The following is a 26042-nucleotide window of genomic DNA, read 5'->3' on the forward strand; positions in this document are numbered from 1 at the left end:
GTAAATATAAAGATACAGCATGGGCTGTGCTTTTTCTGTTAAGTAACCTTGGATATTTTCTTCCTAGAGATCGACTATATGGAAAAGAGAGAGAGAGAGAGAGAGAGAGACATTAAAGAAGCAGTAGTATATAATAATCTATATATGCTTTAAGGCAGTATAGCAGATTTGAATATTGCTGCAGCCTCCAAAAACTATTTCACACCAAAGTTGTCCACATCCTTGTGAGGCCTATAACATCTCAAAAGGAAAAAAAGAATCATCACCGATGATAGCATCATTTATCTACAGACCTTCTGCTCTCCCACTCACAGTGTAGTGTTCTCGACGAAGAAGAAAACGCAAGGGTGATTAGACGTATTGTTTGTCGCAGAGGTCACATTTAAAAAACAGCTTTAATATAAGAGGGGGGAGGGGGGGGGGGGGGGACTTCCGTAAATCATTGTTCAGCATCATGCCCTTGCCTGGGCTGGACTCAACAGGGCGTGGGCCTCGTACAGAGAATGCGCAAGGCGGGTGGTGCCTGTCCGCGACTGCTTGAGATCAATCATTTCCTCTCTTCTTTTAAAACTTTTTTTTGTATTTATTTTCATTTTTTTTTTGGAAAACAAAATCATTTATCTTCTTAACAGTTTTTCTTAGATGGCAAATCAAATCCAAAAACACAACTAACCGGCCGTGTTTGGCACCTATAGGCGCGCATGGGAGGCATTACAGGCCTGCAGGTTAATCATAATATCGATAACTCTCCGTAGCAGGAATATGTGATGTTTTGCAGTCATTAAACATAACGAATGCATCCATAATCGTTGGTATCCATCCCTTATTCAAAAACTGCGCCCCCACCATCCCTCATCGGTCGCTCTTTTCTGTGCGCTCTTACCTGCATCCAGGGGGGGAGAGGGAATGGAAAGTGGAAAGGGAAAACATCTCAGCCCTGTCCGCCATCTTCTTCCACAAATGACTCAAAGCGACTGCGGAGAATCACGGATGGAGCGCAGTCCATTCACAGACACACGGGGCAGAAGACGGAGCCACGGAGGGTTTTTCTGTCTCTCTGCGGCCCCACAGATTCTCTCTCCCCCCCCTCCACCCGCCTGGCCACAAGCCTTCAATCAGACGAGCCTGCTCAGCACCATCAAATCTGCAGTCAAACATCCACACTAGGCAAGAAGGATGTAGAGGCAGGGATGAGCTTCAGTAACACTGCATCCAAACGGGGGGAGATTTTAAAATACAATCCTGTTTCCGTCTCCTAATATGTCCAATATGTGCGTCCGCAGTCCGTGTTTTCTTTTCCTCGCCAAATGTCTGCTGCTATTGCTGCTACTGTGATGCTGCCTGTGACACACAACGGATACAGGGCCAGCAGTGCGGAGACAGCAGAGACGGGGAGGAGGAGGGAGGAGGGAGTGGAGCAGCAGATATAACGTCAGTGCTGTTACCGTATGAGCAGCAGGCTTTCCTGTGCAGTGCAATGTGGAGTGGATGGACCAGTGCCGTTGAGCAATTTCTAAATCTCCATCAAAACACCGAGAGTGTAATGAGAAGGCTACACGCGTTTCAATAGGCCATTAGTGGAGGTAGGAAGTAAGATCAGATAGACTCACTGTAATGCAACGAAAATAAACCTGACCTTAACAGAGAAAAATCAATTAGAAGAAAAAAACTGAGGGGGCCAAACTGGGGCCAGTTGTTTTGTCAGAGGGGAACATTAAACCCAGGTGAAAAATAGTCAAATATGTAATATATACAATAATATAATTGTCAAAATATGTCAAAAATATAACAGTCAAAGATGATTACTTTAAAAAAAATTGAATATGCCAAATAATATCAACCATCATTAAATACCATGATTTATATTTGTTTCAGTAAAAGTATTAAATACTAGATTGTGAGTCCGGTTGTTGAGTCAAATCCTGTGTTAATGTGTCATTATGTGGGCTCTTCCTTTTGGAGGGGTGGACACAGGGGGGGGGGGGGGGGGGGCAAGCTCAGTGTTACAGGGGCACTGGCCCCTGTTGGCCCCTGCCTAGAACCGCCCATGCTGTTAAACAAAACAAAATGTCTTGTTTAAAGTGTGTGATGTAAAGGTAACCTATAGGCTAATAGTATAAAATAATGATAAATGAAGTCTAAAACCTTTCCCACCCCCACTTGGGTGTAAATGAAATTCTCTCTCTGAGCCAAACAGAGAGACTAATGCACGCTTTTATTACTAGCAGGCTGGACTATTGTAACGCTCTCCTTTCTGGTCTTCCAAAAAACACAACAAATCGGCTTCAGCTACTACAAAACTCTGCCGCACGGGTACTGACAAAGAGCAGAAGGAGAGCACACATCACACCTGGTTTAAAATCTTTACACTGGCTGCCTGTTAGTTTTCATGTTGATTTTAAAATTATTTTATTAGTTTATAAAGCATTACATGGCCTTGCACCAGACTACCTATCAGATATGATTTTAGCTTATGAACCAGTACGGCCCCTCAGATCCTCCAGTTCATCTCTCTTAGTTGTTCCACAGAGCAGGACAGAAACCTTTGGCGATGCTGCTTTCAGCTGTTACGCTCCGAGACTGTGGAACGACCTTCCTGAGGCTCTGAGAGGAGCCCACAATATCGAGATTTTTAAACGCAGTCTGAAAACTCATTTATTCAGTCTGGCTTTTATATAGTGCTTTATATAAATTCACATCTTAACATTATTGTTTTGTCTTATGTATTAATTTTAATATCTTGTTGCTTTTATGTGTCGTATTTTATTGTATTTTATTTTTATACATATTTTATTTTAATTCTTATTGGTGCATTAGTCTCTCAATGATTTTATAAACTTCTTTTTGTCAATAACTTTTCTGCACTCTTGTAAAGCACTGCAAACACTGCAATTTAATTTGTCTGAAAGGTGCTATATAAATAAAGTTTGATTGATTGATTGATAAATGTAAAAAAATAGAAATTGTTGGGGCCATTATTGGTGTTTCGTTTTGTGGGGCTGACTGATAATGGGTTTAAATGTGTATTACAGAAGGAAAGCTGCATGAAATATGTTGATTTGTGCTAAATAAAGTAATAAAGTGTCTTTTATGGCTCCTATTGAGGCCATTTGTAATTTTCATGTAGGCCTAAGGAAAACCATGAACAAGAGCACATGTCACTCCGCTGTTCATCTCCTTACACTGGCTCCCAGTTACTGCTCGCATCAAATTTAAAACTCTGCTGCTCACTTACAAAACAGACACAAAAACGTCTCCTCCTTACTTTAACTCATCCAGGTCTACACTCCCTCCCCCCCACTACGCTCTGCCAATGAAAGGCGTCTGATCCAACCTTCACAACAGGGTCCTAAGTCTCTGACTAGACTCTTCTCCTCTGTCGCCCCCCGGTGGTGGAATGAACTTCCAAACTCCATGTGATCTGCAGAGTCCCTCTGCACCTTTAAGAAAAAGCTAAAGACCCAGCTCTTTCATGAATACCTACTAACTTAATGATGATGGTCTCCATATTATTGATGATGATGATGGTAATGACGATGGTTTTTGTTTGATAACGACGACTTATAAGATGGTTTCTATACTGATTAGAGCTCTCAAGAACTGCCCTCAATGTTGTGCTTTGCCTCTGGTCACTTCCTGTCAGCACCTGTGTGTCCAATCAGACTCAAAGCTGATCGTTTGCTCTTACTCACATTGTTCCCTTTTTTCTAGATCCTTGCTTGTGTTGTTCTTACTCTCTGATGTACGTCGCTTTGGAGAAAAGAGTCTGATAAGTGAATTGTAGAATAGTAGACAATTAGGGGCCGGTTTGTGTTGGAGTCATATTGGTGTTTAGTTTTGTTGGGCTGACCTCTGGGTGGCACCATGAGCCCAAGGAGCTAAAGGGATGCTGATGAGCAGCAGGTGTTGCACACAGGAGGTCAGTGGTTTTTGGCTGTGGCTGGACCGTAGCCTATACGTTTTTGTTGATAAATCGGTTATTTTTGTAACAATTAATAAATGGATTGGAATATCCGACATTAACTTTATGGCTTCATGAACGTTTGTTTGTTGTTGTTTGTTAATGTGATAATGCTTTTTTTGGACTAATGTCAGCTGTGAGGAGCCCTTCGTACAATCCCGACCAAGCAAGAAATGTGCGTCAGCAGAAAGAGAAAAAAAAATACATATCTGATGATCAATATTTTTATATTGGGCAAATAATTCACCAGCCTCTTCTACCTGAAAGTTCACCCAAATGCATTTATATTATTATAACACTCATTACTATAGTACATATGAATTTACGACAATGACAATCGTAGTAGGATAAGGTTCCCTCTTTTAAGCTTTTCATTCAAGTGGCTGATGAGGGAATATGCTACAGGTAGTGAGGATGAGAGGAAATGATGAACTGATGAAGAATGACAAGAGTCCTGGGGAACTGAAAAACTGTGTGGAGGGACAGGATGTAAAAAAGACAGATGACACTATGAATGAAGGACCATTGGCCATAGATCACTGCAAAACCACCTGGCCCTTTGAGGTCATATTTCTAGGAAAGCAATTTTACATGACGATCAGAGGCTGGAGGCTGAAATGCTCATGATCCATAATAACTGTAACCTTCAGTTTATAAGTGATCACACCACAGACTTTTAGAAAGGTGAGTGAGCTGACATAGATGCATTACTAAACTGCAGTTAAACATTTTCTCCACACGGGGGCGGTATGTGTTCATTCACTGTGTAAAACATGACTCTCCTGACAGTACAAGTGCAGGTGTGTCATACCTTTATTAACTGAATTAAATTAAAAACTGATTTATTCAACCAATAAGCCGTGGTGAAATGGGGGTAAAGCCCATTCAGCCCTTCTTGTTTCCTCTTTTATCTCTTTGGTACTTCACCTTATGATGTCATGAAGTCATAGAGAATCCCCCAGCCCATTTTTAAATGTGTGACTGAATGACACAAGCATTTAACAGGTTGCATTTTTATTTCCATCAAATGGAGGGATTTACAGTCTTTAAACTGGACAGGTGTCTATGTAACATTTATCATCACAGAGATGCTAATGCACAAAAAGTTACACTTTTATCTTTTGGAAGTTTGCCTTCAAGCATTTCCAGGCTATATTATTATTTTTATGTCTGAAAATGTACATGTTACTGCGAGACAGGTATTTAACCCTTGTTGAATCTGCACTATGAACAATAAGCAAGAGGAAAAAACATACAGTTATGAACCAATTAATAAGGTTTATTCTGTTGGTCAGCCATAGCAGAAATTTGAATTAAGCGATCACCTTCTCTCCAATGGCAAAGGGACCCAGGGTGACATCACCTTCCCATTCGAATACTTCGGAAGAAAGACAGAAGACAAGTGTTAACAGAGCGCACCACTTTGGTTGTTTAAAAACATCCATAAAGGCATTACCTCTTTGCTAATGTATCAACTTGGATTGATTCCTTATCAAACACTTTCAAACTATTTATATTTATTTACATACCTTCACTTTCTGCAGTCTTCGAGACATCGCGGACCTTCCTGGTAGGACTAGTAGAACCCCTGGAACCAGTGTTTGAGCCGCCAGCTGATGGATACGAAGGATTACCCAGAGTAGCAGAACCCCTGGAACCAGTGTTTGAGCCGCCAGTTGATGGATACGAAGGATTACCCGGAGTAGCAGAACCCCTGGAACCAGTGTTTGAGCCGCCAGCTGATGGATACGAAGGATTACCCAGACTACTAACAGCCCAGGAAGCACTGTTTGTGCCGCCAGCTGAGACAGAGTCACAGGAGCCACAAACTGAATTAGCACCGCTGGCCTCCTCCCATCTAAAAAAGAAAGGGAGACATAAGACGTAAAATACAGTCTCAATTCTTCAGTCATACTGCTTTATTAAAAAATAAACACATGCAGGCTCACCCGCCGGTGTAAGAGCAAGCTCTATGGTCACTGTCGATGGCTAAGGCAGCAGATGTCGCTTTCAAGTGGCAGGTAATGTAGAGCTGTGGGGGGTAATAAGAATTTATGTTCTGCATTGAATGTAAAGCAGCAAATATGAAACAATACTCAGAGATGCTCACCAGTCCACTGTCAGAGCCCTGGAACCTGAAAGCCTCCAACTGGAACTGGAGCTTGTTCTCTTCAGAGCGAGTTCTGAACTTAGAGTCAGAGCCTGTGACCTTAGCATCAACAAAGCACCTGTAGACAGATAAACACATGAACATCTGAGTTGGACAAAAAAAAAAAAAATGTGTCTGTCTTCATGTATTTCCAATCCGGACAACCGAACATCTTCAATGAACTCATTGAACTTCCTCACCCGTGGTTCTCGATGAAGGCGTAACTTGGTTGAGAATCCATGTCAGGTCCAACAGTGGCGACACAGCGGTCCACATAAATGCGCAGGGGCACGTGGAAGAACTGTTTGACAATGGCCTCAATGTGAATCATGTCTCCCAGGAAATACTGGTAGCTCGGTCTCTCATATACCCAGTCATCTGTGCAATTACATGAAATGTATCACAGCAGCATAAAAGTTTGAACCCACAGAAAAAATAGTTCTTTTAACTCACCAGTCTTGAGTTTCAAGGTGAAGTACAAGAATTCCTCTGACACCTTAACTGCAGAGAACGGGGTCCATTGAGGGATCAGAGCAAGGCTGCTCACATTGTGCTTCCTGAATACAGAAAACAACATTAATTGTTTAATGGTAACAGCGCTTGATTATCTTTTGCATCATACTAGATGATTAATCTATTAGTCTGTTCTTATGCCTTTACTTCTTTCTGAAAGTCTGCCTACCTTGGGTAGTGACACTCCACAATGACAGCAGCGTGGTTGGTTCTTACCACTGGAGAATCGCCCAGAGGTTTCGGGTTGTAGTTTACAATCCAGGTGTAGATGAGGGAATCTTCTGTCATCTAGCAAAGACATTAATTTAGTTTAAAGAAAAACATTTAAAAATTCACTTTTGTAACATAATGTAATTACTAATTTTGATTTACTTTTCAGTCAGGGGGCATCTGCTTGTGCTTACCGCTAAAGAGCTGCCACACGCGTGCAGTTGACTTTCAAAAATCAACACATGATTGTGCTCTCCCATAACTTCACAGGATCCCAGGCTAAGGTCGGCTGGATTGACGAATTGGCCGTTAGCAAACATGTCCTTCTTGACTTCCACATAAGCTTCATTCTCTCTGCATTGGACAGAAACTGTTGCAGTAGCAATGGGATGTCTTATCTCAATGTGGACCTCGGGTGGGATCACAGCAACGGGATCTTCAGGATATTTCCAATCGAGTGTTTCCTCGAACTCCTGCTTTATCTGTTGGGGTGTTTGAGGTTGCTTTTTGCTGGGATCCTTTTTCGGGGGAGTTTGTTGCTTCCACTGAGCATCACAGAGGCTGCCAAGCAAGACTAGTGCCATAAGGCACACAGGAGAACACTTCATCACCATGGTGCCACAACAACAAGTGATCTGCACAGAGTCACTAGGTGCTGTAAGGAAGGTGGTAATGTGCACCTACTTTTATAAGACAGCTTGCATGTTTACCTCCATTCCATTCCCGCCCCTTTTGTTAAAGATTCCACATCAGACCTGGTGAGCATAAACCTTAGCAAATAAAACTTGAGCAACTGGAGACCAAAACGGCTTACAAATCTGGTTAGGCATCTCAACTCTGCTCGTTATTTTCATGCATAAAATGTGATTGGGCCAAGAAATAACGAGATAGTCTTTAAATGTAAAACCATGCATAAAATCAATACAGGTGTTGTGTTCCAATTAAAAATAACAAGTGAGAAAGGATATCTAGGTTGTTGGCAAACATGTGCTCAGATAGAAGGGGTCAAAAAAAAAAGTTATGTTGACCCAGGGTTAGGTTTAACTGCCCTTAACATGTCAAACTCCTTATGTAACCAAAGTTCATTATGTGTGCAAATCAAATCTGCTGTGATTTTTTTCAACTGAAGATAGACCTATTATAATATATGAGAGGCACAATGCGCTGCAACAAGTACAAAACGTTGGATTGGAAAAGTGGAATATAATTCTATAATTCGACTGCTCAGTTGGTAGAGTCGTCGCTTCTCTAACAAAAGGTTGAGGGTTTGATCCCCAGCTGTGCAGCAAAATACTTAAAGACTTTTACTTTTAATGCCCTCATAATCTTTGCCCATAGTTTTGCAGTATATTACACTCATTGCAGTTATTTTACAGTCAGTTCAAACTGGGTTTTTTTTCTATTCCCAAAGTAAGTTCTTGTTGCAAAGTCTTTCTCTAGCACTTTGCACTATTAGCACTTGAAAAACAATTAAACAAGGAAGTGTTGTGCAAGGTCAACGTCAGCTGTAGCTAACATTAGCTCTGATAGCCTACTTAGTTATTCAAATCTCGATGGAACCTCCAAATTGTTGCACCATTCTGACTGCCACAGCACTTGTGATGAAGGAAAAGCCACTTTATTTCTTGGCATGCAAGGGCGGTCAAAACATTAATTCTGTAAATACAGTACATCAGCAATCCACTCGTTCCAACTATTTACTGAAGTTTCTGCTCTATATTGTAGGCACTTCTGTGGAAAAAGCACAGCTTTAATCTAGGGTCCCTCTTAAGCTTTTCATTGATGTGGCTGATGAGGGAATATGCTACAGGTAGTGAGGATGAGAGGAAATGATGAACTGATGAAGAATGGCAAGAGTCCTGGGGAACTGAAAAAATGTGTGGAGGGACAGGATGTAAAAAAGACAGATGACACTATGAATGAAGGACCATTGGCCATAGATCACTGCAAAACCATCTGGCCCTTTGAGGTCATATTTCTAGGAAAGCAATTTTACATGACATTCAGTAATTGTGCCAATGTTTCACTTTAAGCTCACTTTAACCCAAGTTGTTATCTCAAGGTCACAATGTACTGTAAAATGGAATATGGTTGCATTCTTTAAGGCCTAGTCCTTTGAAATCATTCATTATTTATTCTGGTTTATATTGTAAACAAGCTTTGCTATCTTGGAAGAATAGTATTAACAATAAGAAAATGACTCCTGTTTTTTAGAAAAATATGCAAGCATAGCTGTTCCTGGCCTACAAGTTTTTTTAAATCTAGACTTTATAAGACTTTAAAAATGTGCTTTCTATAGCCTTTTTTTGTTGTTTTTACTCCCTAATTACCATTGATTATAAGTATTACCTTACTTTGCTTTCGTAACCATCCGTATTGTTTTTATTGATAGCTTGTCCTTTTTAAAATACAACTTTTTTTTTTAAATCTAGAATACATCAGATATCCAAACGTCTTTGTTGATCTCTGAAGAACAAAACTTAAATATGTCTCTTTTAATTTTGGATGAAGCCATTAGTCCAATTCAAGACATCACAAATTTAATTCGGTCAAATCTTAACATTTTACCATGTCTTGTAAAAGTGTAATGTATTATCTTAATGTGTAAAACTCACAACATCATTTATGAAATTCTGTCTGAGTTACAATTCAATTTAGTTCAAAACTGAGGAAGCTTAATTACAATACACCTATAGTAATAATTAGATAAAGAGAGTGAAAAGGATTAGAAATGAATTACTTTCTGGATATGAGGAGAAATGGTTAAATGATAGCTTGTTAATACCAAAATTATAGAAATATTTTCAAATCGAGCACAATTATGTTAATGAATCTTATGTTGAAGCAAACTTTGAAGATCTTTAGTTGCTCAGTTAAGAAAAGGAATCCTCCCTCTCGCTCTTGAAGTCGACAGATTTAAGAGCATCACAAAGGAACACAGACTATGTGTACTATGCGATATGGGAGAAATGGAGAATGAATCTCACTTTCTTTTGTATTGTCCTTTTTATGATGAGTTAAGAACACATTTGATTCATGAAATGTGCACTCAAGGTTCTGAAATGTTTTTTTTGAGGATTGGTTTATTTCTTTAGTATTGTTATTATTAAGTGTCTAATTCTGGTCTTTGGTCTCTTTGTATAAATAATAAAGTCTTGTGAGCCTGTTTTGGACTGGGCATATTGTTTTTGGATGACAAAATAATCAAATTAAATTTAAAAAATAATTAGCGACATGCAAATGTACCTACAGAATGGACATTTTAACTTTATGAGAAGAAGGGGGTTAAGTAACGGAAAAAAGGTAACAACCTACATTTCACCAACAGCAAATATTCCAAGAGATAAGAAGAAGTATTTGTTTTGTCTGCCTAAATAAAGTGTGACCTGCACTTTGTAGGTCATACAGACCCTAGGAAGGTTTTAGTTCTGAAAACAAGCTGATATTTTGTTCATCAAAAAAATATACTTTTGGCATTACCTGTATCTCTTCAGTATATCACCACAGACCAATCAGGAGCTAGAACATTTGATTGGCAGTAGCTTGCAGCAAATAGGGTATAGATTAACCAGAAGCAGACTTTACCAATACCTTATAAAAGTCGGCCTCTTTGCACAATAGTTTTCACAGCATCTGGAGTTGTTGCAGACCACTCTTTGCTGTGACGCCATGGCAATGAAATTGATTTGTGGTTGTCTTTTGGCCGTTGCCCTGCTGGGCTGTTTGGCTGACGCTCAATATCCCTCCTTGAAGCCCCAGAAGCCCCTGAATCCCCCGCTGCCCCCGAGGCCCCAGAAGCCCCTGAATCCCCCGCAGCCCCCGCAGCCCCCGCAGCCCCAGAGGCCCTACAATCCCCCGCAGCCCCCGCAGCCCCCGCAGCCCCAGAAGCCCCAGAAGCCCCTCAATCCCCCGCAGCCCCCGCAGCCCCAGAGGCCCTACAATCCCCCGCAGCCCCCGCAGCCCCAGAGGCCCTACAATCCCCCGCAGCCCCAGAAGCCCCAGCAGTCCCTTTCGCACCCTCCAACATACCCACAACCAAAACCGGAGGACCCCAAGAAGACGCCTCACACACCGACAGAATCATTTCATTCATGTGAAATTCCCGACGACTACAAGATCCAGTGTGGGGCTCCTGGCATCTCTTCTTCAGATTGTGAGAGTATAAACTGCTGCCATAATGGACGCACGTGCTATTACGGCAAATTTGGTACGTATACTCTGTCTTCTAATGCAGTAGTTCTCAACTGGTGGGTCGGCACCCAAAAGTGGGTCGCGGAGCCGTTTTCAGTGGGTCGTGAAGAAAGATGCTGTCAAAAAGTCTATGAAGCAAGTTTGTTTCTTTCAGTTTCTTTTGTTCTATCATGTTTTGGAACATCTGATGTCAAAACTGCACAATTTTTCTTTAAATAAATCTGATTGATTGAAAAATTACTGTGTAAGAAAATTTGGGTCACGATTTTCATGACGGAGTAGTTGGTGGGTCCTGAGGCTCGACCAGTTGAGAACCACTGTTCTAATGGATATGTCCAAAAAGAGTAAAGCATGAGTACCGGTTTTGATTTGTAACTTTTTTTTTTTCCAGTGACTCTTCAGTGCACAAAAGACGGCCATTTCATTGTGGTGGTAGCCAGAAGTGCCACACTTCCCAACATCGACTTAGAGACAATTTCTTTCTATGGAAATGATCCAAGCTGCAGCCCTGTTGGCATAACTTCATATTTCGCTATCTACCAGTTCTCTGTCACTTCTTGCGGCACTTTCATGACGGTAAGGGTTACGTCTCATTTGACTTTGATACCAGCTTTTCATTCATTTTTTTTATAGTTTGTAATAAATATTAAAACATGCCAATCTACTGTAGGAGGAACCAGGTGTTATAATCTATGAGAACAGGATGTCCTCCTCATTTGAGGTCGCTATTGGACCCTACGGAGCCATCACCAGGGACAGCCAATACGAGTATGTGATTTGTGTCTTTAACCCTGAGTGATCTAAACAGACTGTCTTTTGTTGAATTTGGTACAGAGATTTTGAATAAGTTCGGAGTGCCATTGGCCTAGTGGGTGGAACGCGCACCACATGTGCAGAAGCTGTAGTCCTCAGGGTGGGCGGCCTGGGTTCAGTACGGCCTGTGGCTCCTTTAACACATGTTGTTCCCCACTCTCTCTGTCCCTTATTTCTGACTCTGTCCACTGTCCTGTCTGTCAACAAAGGCATAAAAAGCCCAAAAATCTATTTAAAAAAAACAAAAAACTGAATTTGGATTAGTTCAAAGTGATATTTTAAGCCCAACTCCAACCATATTATTCTGAATGAATGAAGAAGATCTTATTTTTTACCCTCAGGCTGCTTTTCCAGTGTCGGTATATTGGCACCACAGTTGAAGCTTTGGTCATTGAGGTTGGCCTGATCCCTCCACCGCCCCCAGTTGCAGCTCCTGGACTCCTGCGTGTCGAGTTCAGGCTGGCCAACGGACAGTGTATTTCCAAGGGTTGTGTCGAAGGTTAGTGTCAAAAATTGGTGTGTTTTTTTCTGTATGAATTTGGAGTGACATGTTAACGACCAATCTCTCTGCTCGAACAGAGCAAGTCGCCTACAGCTCCTTTTACGAGGATTCCGACTATCCCGTCGCAAAGGTGCTCAGGGATAGTGTGTACGCTGAGGTCCGAATTCTGGAAAGGACTGATCCAAACATTTATTTGACTCTCGGAAGATGCTGGGCAACTACTGATCCCTACGCTCATAGTCTTCCACAGTGGGACTTGCTGATTGATGGGTAAGAGTAAGTGTTGGCCTGAACTAGAGATTCATATTACTTTGGTGATGCTTTACTTAGTCCTCCTGTTACACGGTTTCTCTTCTTTTTCATAGTTGCCCCTACCGCGACGATCGTTACCTGACAACTCTGGTCGATGTGGATTCCTCATCAGGAGTCCCGTATCCATCCCACTACAGGCGTTTTATTTTCAAGATGTTCACATTCGTGAGTACTGGACCCGCCAATCCCGGCAAAGGAGGGGCTGCAGATCCAGCGTCTATGACCCCTCTAAAGGAAAAGGTATAAGATCTTGCTGAAGAATTAACAGTTGTTTTCTTTATTTTTTTCTTCTTTTTAGTATCCACATTTTATATGTCTCCTTGCACACAAACATCACACATACACTCTTTTTTTTCTTACCAGGTGTACATCCATTGTAACACAGCTGTGTGTCAACCATCTCTTGGAAATAATTGTGAACCTAGATGCTTCAGAAAGAGTAAGTAGTGCAGTATTGTTGAAAATACTGATGTGAACAGGACCACAGCAGAATATGTCTTTCTGGTCCCACAGGGACATTATGGTTAGTGGTACTAAACTCTAATAATCTCTTAGCTGAAGACATCAAAGATTTGTATGCAAATATCTTACATTTATTTTTAAATAAGTGTTTTTATTGTGCATTTTAGGGAATTTACTAGTTGTTTAATTCATTTCAAGATTTTCAGTAATCCGTACCAGCAAACAAAATCTTCATGTCTTAACCAACATGTCCTTCATCATCCTGTGTCACTTAACCTCAAGTCTGCCAGTAACTGACCGTTGACATGTATTTCACACAGGGAGAGACATTGCTGCTTCTGCTTCCAAGACAGGAAGACCTGATACCACTGTGGTTAGCAGTGACGGGATAATTTTCAGCGGATAATTTTCCTGGACGACAACAGTCAGTACCAAATCCGAAATGGAACCTTTCTTAGGGAAACCTCTGTTTTCAAATTCTTACTGAAAAGTGACTGAGTTTCAAATAAATGTATAAATTGCTGAGTGTGGTGTTATTGTCGGTGTCAGTCAGATCTATACAGTGTTCTGGGACCTTTAAGGAGTTAGCCTTATACTAATGTCTAGCTAAAGAAAATATATACATGACCATGCCTCAACATAAAGTTACAGTATATTTTGAAGACAAAATTAGATATTGCTGTGTATTCTCACAGTTGTGTGTGTGTGTGTGTGTATGTCTGTGTGTGTGTGTGTGTGTGTGTGTGTGTGTGTGTGTGTGTGTGTGTGTGTGTGTGTGTGTGTGTGTGTGTCAGTACACAACAGAAACAGGAGCCTGCTAGTTTACTTTCAGGTCTAAAAGTAAACTTATAGCATTATTACAGCTATTATAGACTGAATTCTTCTTCATCCTCCATAACCTTCATCTGCAACATGTTAGCATGTTAGCGTTCTCATTTCTGGAATAAACACTCTTATTTCTTCGCAATAACAAAAGTGAAAACATCCATAATAAGCTAATTATCTCTGACACAGTGGAACATAGAATAGTAGAGATATTTTTGCATGCAAAGGCATAAGGTTGTATTGACCAGCAGGTAAAATAATATTCCCTTAAAGAAAACACAAAATAACACATTTCAACAGGATGGCACATTTTAACTGTGAGAAAAAAAGGGCTGTGGTTACATCACGTATTAGGTGCTGCAATACAAAAACAGAGAGATGAAGATATGCCACACACTTGATCAAATGCCACAAAAAAAAAACATTAAACACACTTTAAACATATCAATGAAAACTGATTAATGACTACATAAATAAAAACAACATACACAGCTATATTATACAAATGTATCATATTGTGGGATTCACCTTATGATCCAAAGCAACCAATCATGCCAGACATACAAAGAGTCACAGCCACTGACACTCACTATACCTAGCAGCATCTTATGACAGTTCAACATATCAATAGTGTAAAAGTCAAAGGCTTCCTACCAGGGGTTGGGACCACTTTTGGGAAGAAATGGGTGTAAAGAATCCCAAGTTGACAAAATGAAATAATAAAAAACGAAATAAAGTCAATGTTTTATATTTTCTCGAACACCCCCAATACTGTATAATAATATAACTTTTACAAATGATTTAAGACAATGTTTACTGAATAATGGTCAAGTGTCAAATCCATTTCCCAAAGTTGCTTAATGTGTTGTCATATGAAATGTAATTAAAATAATAATAATAATAATAATAAAATTAAAAATTAAAAATAATAATAATAATAATTTTAAAAAACGCTACAGTTGTGTTCAAAACCAAAATAAAACACATGCTAAAGTTAAACATGTTAAATTAATTAATTAATTAATTAATTAATTAATTAATTAATATTTATTTATTTAATGCCAATTCCCAACATTTTATTTCAAGACACTTTTCTTTTTTGGACACTTGTCTAGACCATATTCTTTGATATATTATCCGATTTATAGAGAACCTACCTTGTTTTTTTCCCCCTTTGATAGCACCACAGAGACACAAGTTGTTATCATCGCCTACTCCATTACCCAGAATCCTTAAAGCGTACAGACAACTGACGTGTGGGACAACTATCCAATCGGCGTTGCTTGTAAACGCGAAAGTAGACTATGATTGGTCGTTGGAAACGCCTGTTTGGCTTACTCCAAATCACAGGTCGCGGCGCTTGCGTGGAGGTGAAGCAGTCATATCAGTTGTAGTAGTAGTAGGCTACTTTATAAGTGCCTATCATCCGCCCCCCCCAGATGCGATTCCTCCTACCATGCAGCTCAGTTTGGCTCTTCCGGTTAAGTAGCTTCACCGGCGGTCTGCGTTTATCAGCGTGTGTCACCCGCCGTGTGAGACGGACGTTTCCCGCGGGCCCTCCTCTACTCTTCTCCAGGAAACTCACGATGCAGTCGAGCCGGAATGTGACCAGCAGCAGCAGCAGCAGCAGTGAGGAGGGTTTAGGGAAAGCGGATAAGAAAGGGCCGGGAAGCACGCTTGTTGTCAACGAGAGAAAGATGAGGACCCCGAGTCCGCTGCCGTCGTTAGGGGAAAACTACGACGACGACTCGGAGGCAGAGTCTTTCCAGGGCGGCAGAACGGAGGAGGTGGACCGGGACACCCGGAGCAGGGCGTTTACGTGGTGCAGAGACTTTCTGTCAGGCTCCTGGAAGACCATCAGGGAGGAGGATTTTCAAATCGGCATCGTCAGGTATATAATAACAATAATAATAATAATAATAATAATAATAACTTTATTTATAAAACACAGGTTTACGAAGTGCTTTGACAAACAAGCAAAAACAAGAACAAACACAGAAGAACATAACAAATGCAAAATACTAAAAAATAATTAAATACAATTCAACAGAAAAGAACCCAAAGTGCACGATACCCAACAGACATATATAACCCGACTATTACAAGAACCATCACAAGAACCATCATAAGAACCCAGGCAACACAAGAACATCATAAGAACCATCATAAGAACCATCACAAGAACCATCACAAGAACCATCATAAGAACCATCACAAGAACCATCATAAGAACCCAGGCAACACAAGAACATCATAAGAACCATCATAAGAACCATCACAAGAACCATCACAAGAACCATCATAAGAACCATCACAAGAACCATCATAAGAACCATCACAAGAACCATCATAAGAACCCAGGCAACACAAGAACATCATAAGAACCATCATAAGAACCATCACAAGAACCATCACAAGAACCATCATAAGAACCATCACAAGAACCATCACAAGAACCATCATAAGAACCATCACAAGAACCATCATAAGAACCATCACAAGAACCATCACAAGAACCATCATAAGAACCATCATAAGAACCATCACAAGAACCATCACAAGAACCATCATAAGAACCATCACAAGAACCATCACAAGAACCATCATAAGAACCATCATAAGAACCATCACAAGAACCATCATAAGAACCATCACAAGAACCATCATAAGAACCATCATAAGAACCATCACAAGAACCATCATAAGAACCCAGGCAACACAAGAACATCATAAGAACCATCATAAGAACCATCATAAGAACCATCACAAGAACCATCATAAGAACCCAGGCAACACAAGAACATCATAAGAACCATCATAAGAACCATCACAAGAACCATCACAAGAACCATCATAAGAACCATCACAAGAACCATCATAAGAACCATCACAAGAACCATCATAAGAACCATCATAAGAACCATCACAAGAACCATCATAAGAACCCAGGCAACACAAGAACATCATAAGAACCATCATAAGAACCATCACAAGAACCATCACAAGAACCATCATAAGAACCATCACAAGAACCATCACAAGAACCATCACAAGAACCATCATAAGAACCATCATAAGAACCATCACAAGAACCATCATAAGAACCATCACAAGAACCATCATAAGAACCATCATAAGAACCATCATAAGAACATCATAAGAACATCATAAGAACCATCACAAGAACCATCATAAGAACCATCATAAGAACCATCATAAGAACATCATAAGAACATCATAAGAACCATCATAAGAACCATCACAAGAACATCATAAGAACATCATAAGAACCATCATCATCGAGCTGAGACCAAAGATTTCAAAAGATGTAAGAAACTAAAAGAGCTGAAAGCAAATCAAAAGAGAACAGCAATAAGAAGGTAAGAGCAGAAAAAGAAATAGAAACAAGTGAATCAATTATATAAAAATAACTATAATATTAATACAAATAAAAAGTAAATATAAATATAAAACATAAATAGACAAAGTAAGTAATCCTTATGTATATCGCTTCATACATTAATGTCTAAAGGCAAGTAGTGTTTTGTTTGTGTCTCCAATGATCAATAAAGTTATATGGCCGGCATTAAACTGTTATTCTTGTCATCCTATGCATTTTTTTTTCAATCACGTTTTTCGTATTTTGCATGGAAGAAAATTTAAATCTATAAATATTTCTGCATGACTGTAAACTAGTTATAAAAATATCCGGTGATCCCCTTTTATAAAATTGAATAGATTAGAATTACTTTATTGATCCCAAACTGGGAAATTGTGGTGGCAAAATTCTCGGGGTGCTCGTTCATGAAGCTTGATCAACAGGTTGGAGACAAAATTGTATAATATTGCTTCCTTTACTGGACATTTCCTTCCTAGCTATAATACGTTATAATAAACAAATCCATTGGTCCCTCTTTGGATTTCCAATTATTTCTGTAAGTACGCGCTTTTTAAGTTAACTATCATTGATAAAAGATTGAATATGCTCGATTGCTTAATATCTTTGTCTGCGCATGTGCGAACACTAAAATACTGTCTTAATACATTCTTGTGGTGTCTGACTTAATTTTGAAGACTCGATTCTGTGAAGACAAAACGACCTTGCTCAGATGTGACAACTCAGGTGTTTGTGTTTTGCAGTGGTGGACTCAGTAATCTACTCTACCTGTGCAGTTTGCCTGACCATGTGAGCACTGAAGGAGAAGAACCTCGCAGGGTACTCCTCAGAATCTACGGGGCCATCTTGCAGGTCGGTCTGTCTTGTAAGGATCCTCATGAAATAACTTTTTCCATGAATGTATGTGTGCGGCTGGCTTGCACACTCAATGATAACATGAGAAGAAACTGATTGATTATTTAAGTCAGTCATTTTGTAATGTCAAAAGTACAACCTTGTTAATCTGGATTTGTGTTTCTTTTATTCAGGGTGTGGACTCTCTGGTGTTGGAGAGCGTGATGTTTGCTATCCTGGCAGAGCGAGCTCTAGGTCCAAAGCTTTATGGCATCTTCCCCCTAGGGCGCTTGGAACAATACCTGCCGGTATTAGGCACACCCAATTGCACACATGCACGTACATAATGTGTTTCTCCTAACCTCTCTCTGTGTTTTTCTGACACGTCTTTTTAACTTTCATCCGACAAAAATAGTTACTGTTTTTATATGAAGTAGTATTTATTTTAGTTTAGTTTAGTTTATTATTTATTTTATTTATTATTTTACAGGGACATTGCATATTAATATACATTTTGGTAAATATGCCAGAGTTAGCCAAAAGGCTAATTTTCATCTGTTGTCGCTGGCCAGATTTTATAAAAGGCTCCCTAAAAAAAATAAAAAATTCAAACATCGTTAAAAGCTACAAAAATAGAAATATCATGACAGGTAAGCAGCCACAGGTGAAAATACATAAACCATTATAGAGTACTATTTTAGTTTCTATGTAGCACCTTAATAATAACGTAACCTCTTCCTATAGAGAGCAAGAACTTGTAGAAGTAGTCATGTTTTTTTTTTTTTTTGTCTAATTTTTTCAGAACACCCGAATGCGCACAGATCAACTTTCATATCCGGGCATCTCAGCTGAGATCGCCACCAAGTTGTCCCGCTTCCATCAAATGCGTATGCCCTTCAACAAAGAGCCTAAATGGCTATTTGGGACCATTGACAAGTAAGGACCCCTTGATGTCACTCTCTCTTTCTTTTTTTCAATATATGTAAATAGCCCTGGTGGGAAGAGCTTTTTTTTTAATGCTTTTTTTATATTTTTATTTTTTACAATACAGACATACAAGATAGACAAGAACACCCAGCAGTATCACAAGAAATGATGGAAAGAAAAGCAAAAAGAGAGGCAAGGGGCACACATCTAGATGTCCAAAGCTGACAGCAAAAACAAATTCAAAAAGAGACCGCCCCTCTTTTAAAAACACTCCTGGGTAGAAAACAAACAAAACACAAAACAAAAACAAAAACACACACATGGGTGGGAGTCAGTCAGAATCATCCGTCAGTATGCCAAGTAAGGCAGAGTTTGCACATAATATAGACATAACATAGCAGCACAGACGGTGGGAGGAGCTTTAAACTGGTTATGAACCAGTTTTCAATTTACAGCGCTTACACCAGAAGAGTCTATGTTTACAGAATTTCCCTGAAAAGCAAATATCAGCCGGTTAAAATCAAGCAGAAGGATGTAGAAAAGAGGATGGCTGGAGGGCATGGTTGACATTGGAAAAACAACTTGCTCTGAACATTACAGTCATGCTGACCTGTACCTTGCTGTTGGCTTATTCTTTTAAAAACAGAGCTTTGATAGGGGCACTGGTTTTAATGTTTATCAAAAGACATGCCCCCCCTTTTGGAAAGTCACAGTGCAGTATGTCAACCTTGCTTTTGTAGTACACCTTCCAGGGTGTACTGCTTTTAGTAAACGGGCCACTAAAATCAGCACAAAATGAGTCCTGCACAGCTGCTCTAAAAAGTAGTTTCTGTTCATTTCTTTTCAGATACCTGGATCAAGTGATGAAGCTTAGTTTTGCACGTGAAGCACATGTGAAGAAGTACAACAAGCTGATGAAGCTGGACCTGCCTGCTGAGCTGGAGAGTCTCCGGTGAGTTGGGGGCCCCAGGTTTCAAATGACACATTACTAATAAAGCCTATGGATTATATGCATGGTTTATATAAAGCCTTACACTGTAGGAAATAAGCTCTAGCTCTGCCCTACTTCCACTAACCAACAGTGTCAGTGAGAAAATACTGCTATCCAGAGTTTTCTTGTCAGTTTGAGAAAAAATGCTTTGAATGCATGTAGCAAAACTATGATGCAATCACTTTTGCAGAATCCCCGTGCTCGCTTGTTTTAGTTGAAGTGTTCTCATATTACCTGCCCCACTGTAACTTCCATTTAGACTTCAGGCAGAGTTGTTGCTTTTTATAAAAACTTACATTTTTGGACCAACACCAAGAACAAATGGTTGGTTCCAAATGCAAAATTAAAAACAAAAAGGGGATAGAGCATTTTCCCGTGAGGGCTCCAAGACTCTGGAACGACCTGCCCGAGGAGATCACTCATCTCTTTTAAGTCTCTTCTTAAGACACACTTTTTCCGGCGAGCCTTTCCTGATTTGTGTTGATTTTAAATTGTTACTATTTTCACTTTTTTAGAATTCCTTTAAAAGAATTGTATGTATTTTACAGTTCTTTTAAAAAGGGATTTTATATCTTAAAGTGATTTTTATTCCTTAATCTTGTCTTGTTTATTATTCTATGACCTGCCTGTTTTTATATTTACTGTCCTTGTAAAGCACTTTGTAACTTGTTTTTGAAAAGTGCTCTATAAATAAAGATTATTATTATTATTAACATGAACTTAAACGAACATGAGAGCGAACAATACTGATGTTTAAGACGTGCTCGGCATGTTCTGGAGTCACATTAAAACCCTCTCAAGCATTGTTTTAGTCATAGTTTATGTGAACTTCATTTGTTAAATTTAAACAAATTTAACTTGAATCAGAAAAAGAAAAATCAGATGAAGAAATAAAAAATCTGAAAACGACATATTGATAAGGGAAAAGTGGACGTGATGACTCTAGAATTTCCTCAGAGAGAGATGACATAATGTAATGTTTTCAGTCTTAACAGCTGACCTTTGTCCCAGTGCCTTCCACGACTGCACTGCTGACTGAGTCCTCTGCAGTCTGACCTCGACAGCCATTATAAAAAGTGTTTATTGTCTGTGTTTATCTATAAACACACGTGTTATCTTGCTTATCTGGACTAGTCCCAAACTGAACGAAATATAAAAGCTACTTAATCAAAGAGCAACAGTGAAGCTCATTCAGCTTTGTTTAGTTTATAAGACCTATTATACCACCTCTTTTATCTATTTCTAATTACACTAAAATGTTTCTATATACAATAAATAGAGTAAGTGTTTGCTTGTGTTTTGTTCAATGTAAACTGAGAGAGTTGAATTTGATTGGCTGCCTGCCAAGCTTGCACTGAAATAGTGAGTTGTGGATAAAATGAGATGTTTGTGTGTCATTGCCTCAGGGCTGTTTACAGTATATACTAGGCTAGGGTATCTTTACGATGCAGATTTATACTAAATGAAATGTATTTTCCTGATGCTTCATTTTTTTCATAAACTAGTATTTTAACTGTCTCCATTTCTTTCTATTTGTCTATTATCTCCATCACAGTGCTTTACTGGCAGCGACTCCATCTCCGGTGGTTTTCTGCCACAATGACGTCCAGGAAGGTAACAACTTATCCTTCCTTTTTATTGCTTTTTCTCTTTTGCACACCTCTAATATGTAGCTGATTGATCAATCCTCTGATGGCCCTGTGACATCGCCTGGTAGAGCAGTGAATTGCGTAAGGCAGGCTGTGGTTATTAATAGGGTCAGCTCACATTCAGATCCATCATCCTATCAGAGTGGAAGTTAGCCAATAAGAGAATCAGGTTTCTATTGAAAGGGAATAGCTTACAGAAAATTAACTTTCAAAGTACAAAGTTACTAAAAAAGAGTGTAACACCTTCATATGTATACCTTCACATTTTTTACCATTGTGAGATTTGTACTACTCATTAACTGGTGATATACATTCATCAGAACAGCCTATTTAGTAAATGGACTTGAGCTTGTAAAGCACTTTTCTAGTCTTCTGACTACTCAAAGCGCTTTTACACCGCAGGTCACACCTCCACATTCACACCCTGATGGTTGCTGTGTAAAGTGACCATCAGAATGAACTAATCCCATTCATACACATGCATACACCGCTGACCAAGCAGTAGGATTAATCTAGGGGTTAAGGACACATCAGACATGTTGGGATCAAACCCATAACCTTCCGGTTTAGAGACCCACTGAGCCACAGCCGCCGCATTAGTAGTGCAAATAAAAAGCGAAACACTGGAAGTCATGTAGGAGCTGAAGAAGATGACATACCATAAATACCTCCATTGTTCTCCCAAATGAAAACATACAGACCACTCATTCATTCAGTCTACAGATTACATAAACTTCTCAATATAACAAATCATACATTTTTTTATAGACTAAGCTATCCTCTAATAATTAATCCTAAACTAATATAATAATCCTCCTAAACAACTGACAGGAGTGTAACAATCACAAACTACCTCATGCTCAGTTTGTACATATTAGACTCATTTTTTGCACAGTTTAAATTTTCTATTTCCACTCTACTGCCTTGAAATTGCCTTGTTTTTTGTATATTTTGTATATTTTTATATATTATTATTGTTTTTTTTTAAATTATTATTATTGTATTTTTTATTTGGCTATGTTTAATTTTAATATTTTATTGTTGGCATTCATCGTGGGCAGCAAAGAAAGAATTTAATTGTACAGGGAAACGTGTTTCCTACTGAGCACATGACAATAAACATTTTGAATCTTGAATCTAATCAGTCTTTAGAGAGTGTGACACATCAGTGTGGTTTTCTCACGTCTTGTTTGATGCGTCAGGTAACATTCTGATGCTGGAAGATGAGGAACGCACGTCCACAGATAACCTCATGCTGATAGACTTTGAGTACAGCAGTTACAACTACAGGTACGAGTAAACACATTTGTTTTATTGAGGTGCACATCATCAGTATTGATAGCTTCTGTTTTTAGAAATGAATTGTTTAAAGTTCATATTTGAATGTTTCCCCTGTGCATTTGAATAATGATGATGATGATGATTTAAATTTCTGTGCAGGGGTTTTGACTTTGGGAACCATTTCTGTGAGTGGATGTATGATTACACCTACAACAAGTGGCCCTTCTACAAATCCACTCCAGAGGACTATCCCACCAGAGAGCAGCAGGTCAGTCCAAACCACTTAGATCTGGTAACATACCGTCTCTCTAACTTTAAAGCTAACAGTGGCTCACATTACTCACAATGACGACATTCATTCAGAATATAAGTTATGCTTGGTATAGAATAATATGATCTGATAAAAGTACTAGAAAATGTGAATATATATAAAAGAAAGAGAGGTTATAACTTCAAGGTAGATTCAAAGTGATTTTTTATTATAATATGAAAGTTAAAATAGTTCAGGTAGAGGTGATCCTCTTGATGGAAGATACAGCCTGAAGTTATTTGAAGGGGAATCATTCAGGAAGTCAAAGACGATATATTGCTTACCCTGAAAGACTTGTTGGTTTTAAGCTGATATTTACTATTTAAATATTTACTTTTCTAAACTCCTCCCTGTAAAACTTGGCCTGATACTTAACATGCCTCTTTACTTTTTAGCATATTCTGTTTGATCACTATCCGTCTTGTCCAATGAGTCCTCTTCACAATGATTTTATACATTGAAAAGTTATCTTTTTAATCTTAATTTTATCGATTTATTGTTGTGTAACTGTAAAGTTTAAACTCTGCTTCGTAAGGTGACTCTGAGTGTTTTGAAAGGCACCTAAAAATAAAATGTATTATTATTGATATTGTGTTTTTTAAATTAAAGATTCAAGGTTATATATTTATGGAATATAAATGACTTGTTATGGTCAAACAGCGCCCTCTACTGGTACAAATATGCTCTTACCATTTCAAGCTTTAAATTAGGGCTCTATCGAAATATTCCCAACATTCAGCAAATCACATTTTTAATACTTTTTTTCCTTGAAGGAGTCATCCAGTTTTCCCTTATTGTTGAAATAAAAATGAATTCAGAGAAAATCAAACAGAAAAAATTAAGACGACAACAAATGTTGAATATTTTCTGATATAACCAGAAGTTTGTTTTGTGTCAAATAACGATGTTATAAATAAAAGAAAAATAGAAATCTTGTTACATGAATGTGTCACAAACCATGTTGCTTTGTTTCCAGCTTCATTTTATCAGAGGTTATTTAGCAGAGCAGAGACAATACTCTGACATCCCTGTGGACCAGACACAGATGGAGGAGGACATGATCATTGAGGCTAACAGGTAACACGAGGTCATCTAACAATCAACAGCAATATTGAAATATAAATAGTAAAGAGTTCTCTCAAAAATGATCTGTGTTTCTTCACCATGACTGTTGCTTTGATTTGTAGGTACGCGTTGGCATCACACTTCCTGTGGGGCCTGTGGTCAATCATTCAAGCAAAGATATCCAAGATTGAGTTTGGATACATGGTAAGGACATTTTTTTCTCTCTTCTACAGACTCATACAAACACAAGCTGCACACACATCAATGTTTTCATGTATATAAAGTGAATTTGTCGTATGCTCTGCCCTATAGTAAATCACATTGTTTTACAGGACTATGCCCAGTGTCGTTTTGATGCCTACTTCAAACAAAAGAAGCTCTTCTCCTGATTCCCTCCATCACGTCTCATTCATCTTTCCTTTTTCATTCTTCATGCTCTTGTTTCCTCGGTTATGGTTCCTATTCAGCCATATTTGAATGAAACTGCAGTCCTATGCAGCTTTGCCCATGACAAGCAAAGTGGGTTAACATTCGATCATGGTGCACAATCACATGCCTGCAGGTAGAACATTTTTTTACTGGAAGGCATATTCCTATAGTGTAAAGGGTTTTTTTGAGCGTGTAGCTCTAGCATTGTATGTTGTTCACTGGCAACACTCAATTTTGGGCACCACAGAATGTGAAGTTCAGACAGTAAATCTTACTGTGATAGTTATTTTGTTCAGTAAAGCAAATAGTATTAAGTTCAGTGTTGAAGGCTTTTGTGTTTTGAGTCTTTCTACCTCACTTGTTTTAAAAAAAATGTAATTCTGAATTAGCATGTATAGATCTTCAAGCCTGATGAAAAACACCGTCCTTGTTATTAAGTGAAACACTCACTGACATGTCATTGTTAGAAGCCTTCTGTTTAATATAATGTCACTGTAATCATGGCCTTTAAATCTGTAATATTTGATCTTATCAACTCTTCAGACTAAACGTTTCTATTTTTAAATTTTCTTAAATTTCAGACTGTTTTTATTTAGCTTTAATAACTTCTGACATATCGTATGCTCTGATACTATTCAAAGCTTTTCATGTTCTTATGTATCGTAGCTTGAAATGTCCAAACATCTGTTTTTCTTCCTAACTGTAAAAAGGTCATCACCTTTAATTCCCTTTATTATATCCAACAATCATTGAAAACTGTGTTTGCATTAAGTCACATTGTGTCTTTTTGACTAGACTGTTTGAGCTTGTTTAAATTGAAAGGGGAAGGTTTGACATTTTCTGTACGTCTTTAACTTCCTGTGTTGTTATTATATTTGGACTGCCTCCTGTATTTTACAGATTGCACTGAATAGTCATAAATCATCGACTTGATTCCGTCTTTGCTCATAGATTCATTGGTTTACTTATGGGACGAAATTAGACGCTGAACTGTGCCTCTTGAACTACCTATATGTTTTTTTAGTATTTATGTCCTACTAGTGTAATTTTCATTCTGCTTCTCTGTATTATGTTGCTCCTTCGTGCACGATTAAATTATAAATTAAAAGAAAGTTTGCTCAGAATGTTGTCAAGCACCGTTTCTTTCTGCTCACATTGTGTCAGTCTTAAAATACATGTTAAAGTCTTTATATGTGATTTTTTGATCCAGCAGATGTCGCC

The 26042-nt window shown here is 38.8% G+C and overlaps 4 protein-coding genes across 5 annotated transcripts in view; 2 read left to right on the forward strand and 2 right to left on the reverse strand.

Moving 5' to 3' along the window:
- mapk8ip2 (mitogen-activated protein kinase 8 interacting protein 2) overlaps positions 1 to 1386 on the reverse strand; it is a 29575-nt gene extending 28189 nt beyond the window's left edge. Inside the window, exon 1 of one of the 2 annotated variants that reach the window (XM_061035063.1) lies at positions 884 to 1386. In XM_061035063.1, the coding sequence (XP_060891046.1) occupies positions 884 to 948 (65 nt within the window). In that variant the 5' untranslated portion in view covers positions 949 to 1386. The remainder of the gene's footprint in view (positions 1 to 883) is intronic. The other variant, XM_061035064.1, reaches the window with a different exon arrangement.
- Positions 1387 to 4623: 3237 nt separating this feature from the next.
- LOC132972324 (zona pellucida sperm-binding protein 3-like) lies at positions 4624 to 8418 on the reverse strand. The gene is made up of 8 exons (XM_061035075.1): positions 7028 to 8418; positions 6793 to 6911; positions 6564 to 6667; positions 6311 to 6488; positions 6072 to 6189; positions 5911 to 5993; positions 5491 to 5819; positions 4624 to 5339 (listed from the first exon to the last, which is right to left on the reverse strand). Exons 1-8 carry the CDS (start codon positions 7445 to 7447, stop codon positions 5275 to 5277), a joined length of 1416 nt encoding a protein of 471 aa, XP_060891058.1. The 5' UTR covers positions 7448 to 8418; the 3' UTR covers positions 4624 to 5274.
- Positions 8419 to 10336: 1918 nt separating this feature from the next.
- Positions 10337 to 13695, forward strand: LOC132972322 (zona pellucida sperm-binding protein 4-like). Its single transcript, XM_061035074.1, has 8 exons — positions 10337 to 11040; positions 11416 to 11600; positions 11695 to 11792; positions 12179 to 12336; positions 12417 to 12609; positions 12705 to 12891; positions 13015 to 13090; positions 13434 to 13695. The coding sequence occupies exons 1-8, from the start codon at positions 10503 to 10505 to the stop codon at positions 13517 to 13519; spliced, it is 1521 nt and encodes a 506-aa protein (XP_060891057.1). The 5' UTR covers positions 10337 to 10502; the 3' UTR covers positions 13520 to 13695.
- Positions 13696 to 15361: 1666 nt separating this feature from the next.
- Positions 15362 to 25629, forward strand: chkb (choline kinase beta). Its single transcript, XM_061035076.1, has 11 exons — positions 15362 to 15829; positions 18079 to 18187; positions 18364 to 18477; positions 18972 to 19105; positions 19944 to 20048; positions 21643 to 21701; positions 22939 to 23026; positions 23177 to 23285; positions 24304 to 24404; positions 24515 to 24596; positions 24725 to 25629. The coding sequence occupies exons 1-11, from the start codon at positions 15378 to 15380 to the stop codon at positions 24779 to 24781; spliced, it is 1410 nt and encodes a 469-aa protein (XP_060891059.1). The 5' UTR covers positions 15362 to 15377; the 3' UTR covers positions 24782 to 25629.
- The last annotated feature ends 413 nt before the right edge of the window (positions 25630 to 26042 follow it).

This window comes from Labrus mixtus, chromosome 4, assembly GCF_963584025.1.
Source record: "Labrus mixtus chromosome 4, fLabMix1.1, whole genome shotgun sequence".
Classification (NCBI taxonomy): domain Eukaryota; kingdom Metazoa; phylum Chordata; class Actinopteri; order Labriformes; family Labridae; genus Labrus; species Labrus mixtus.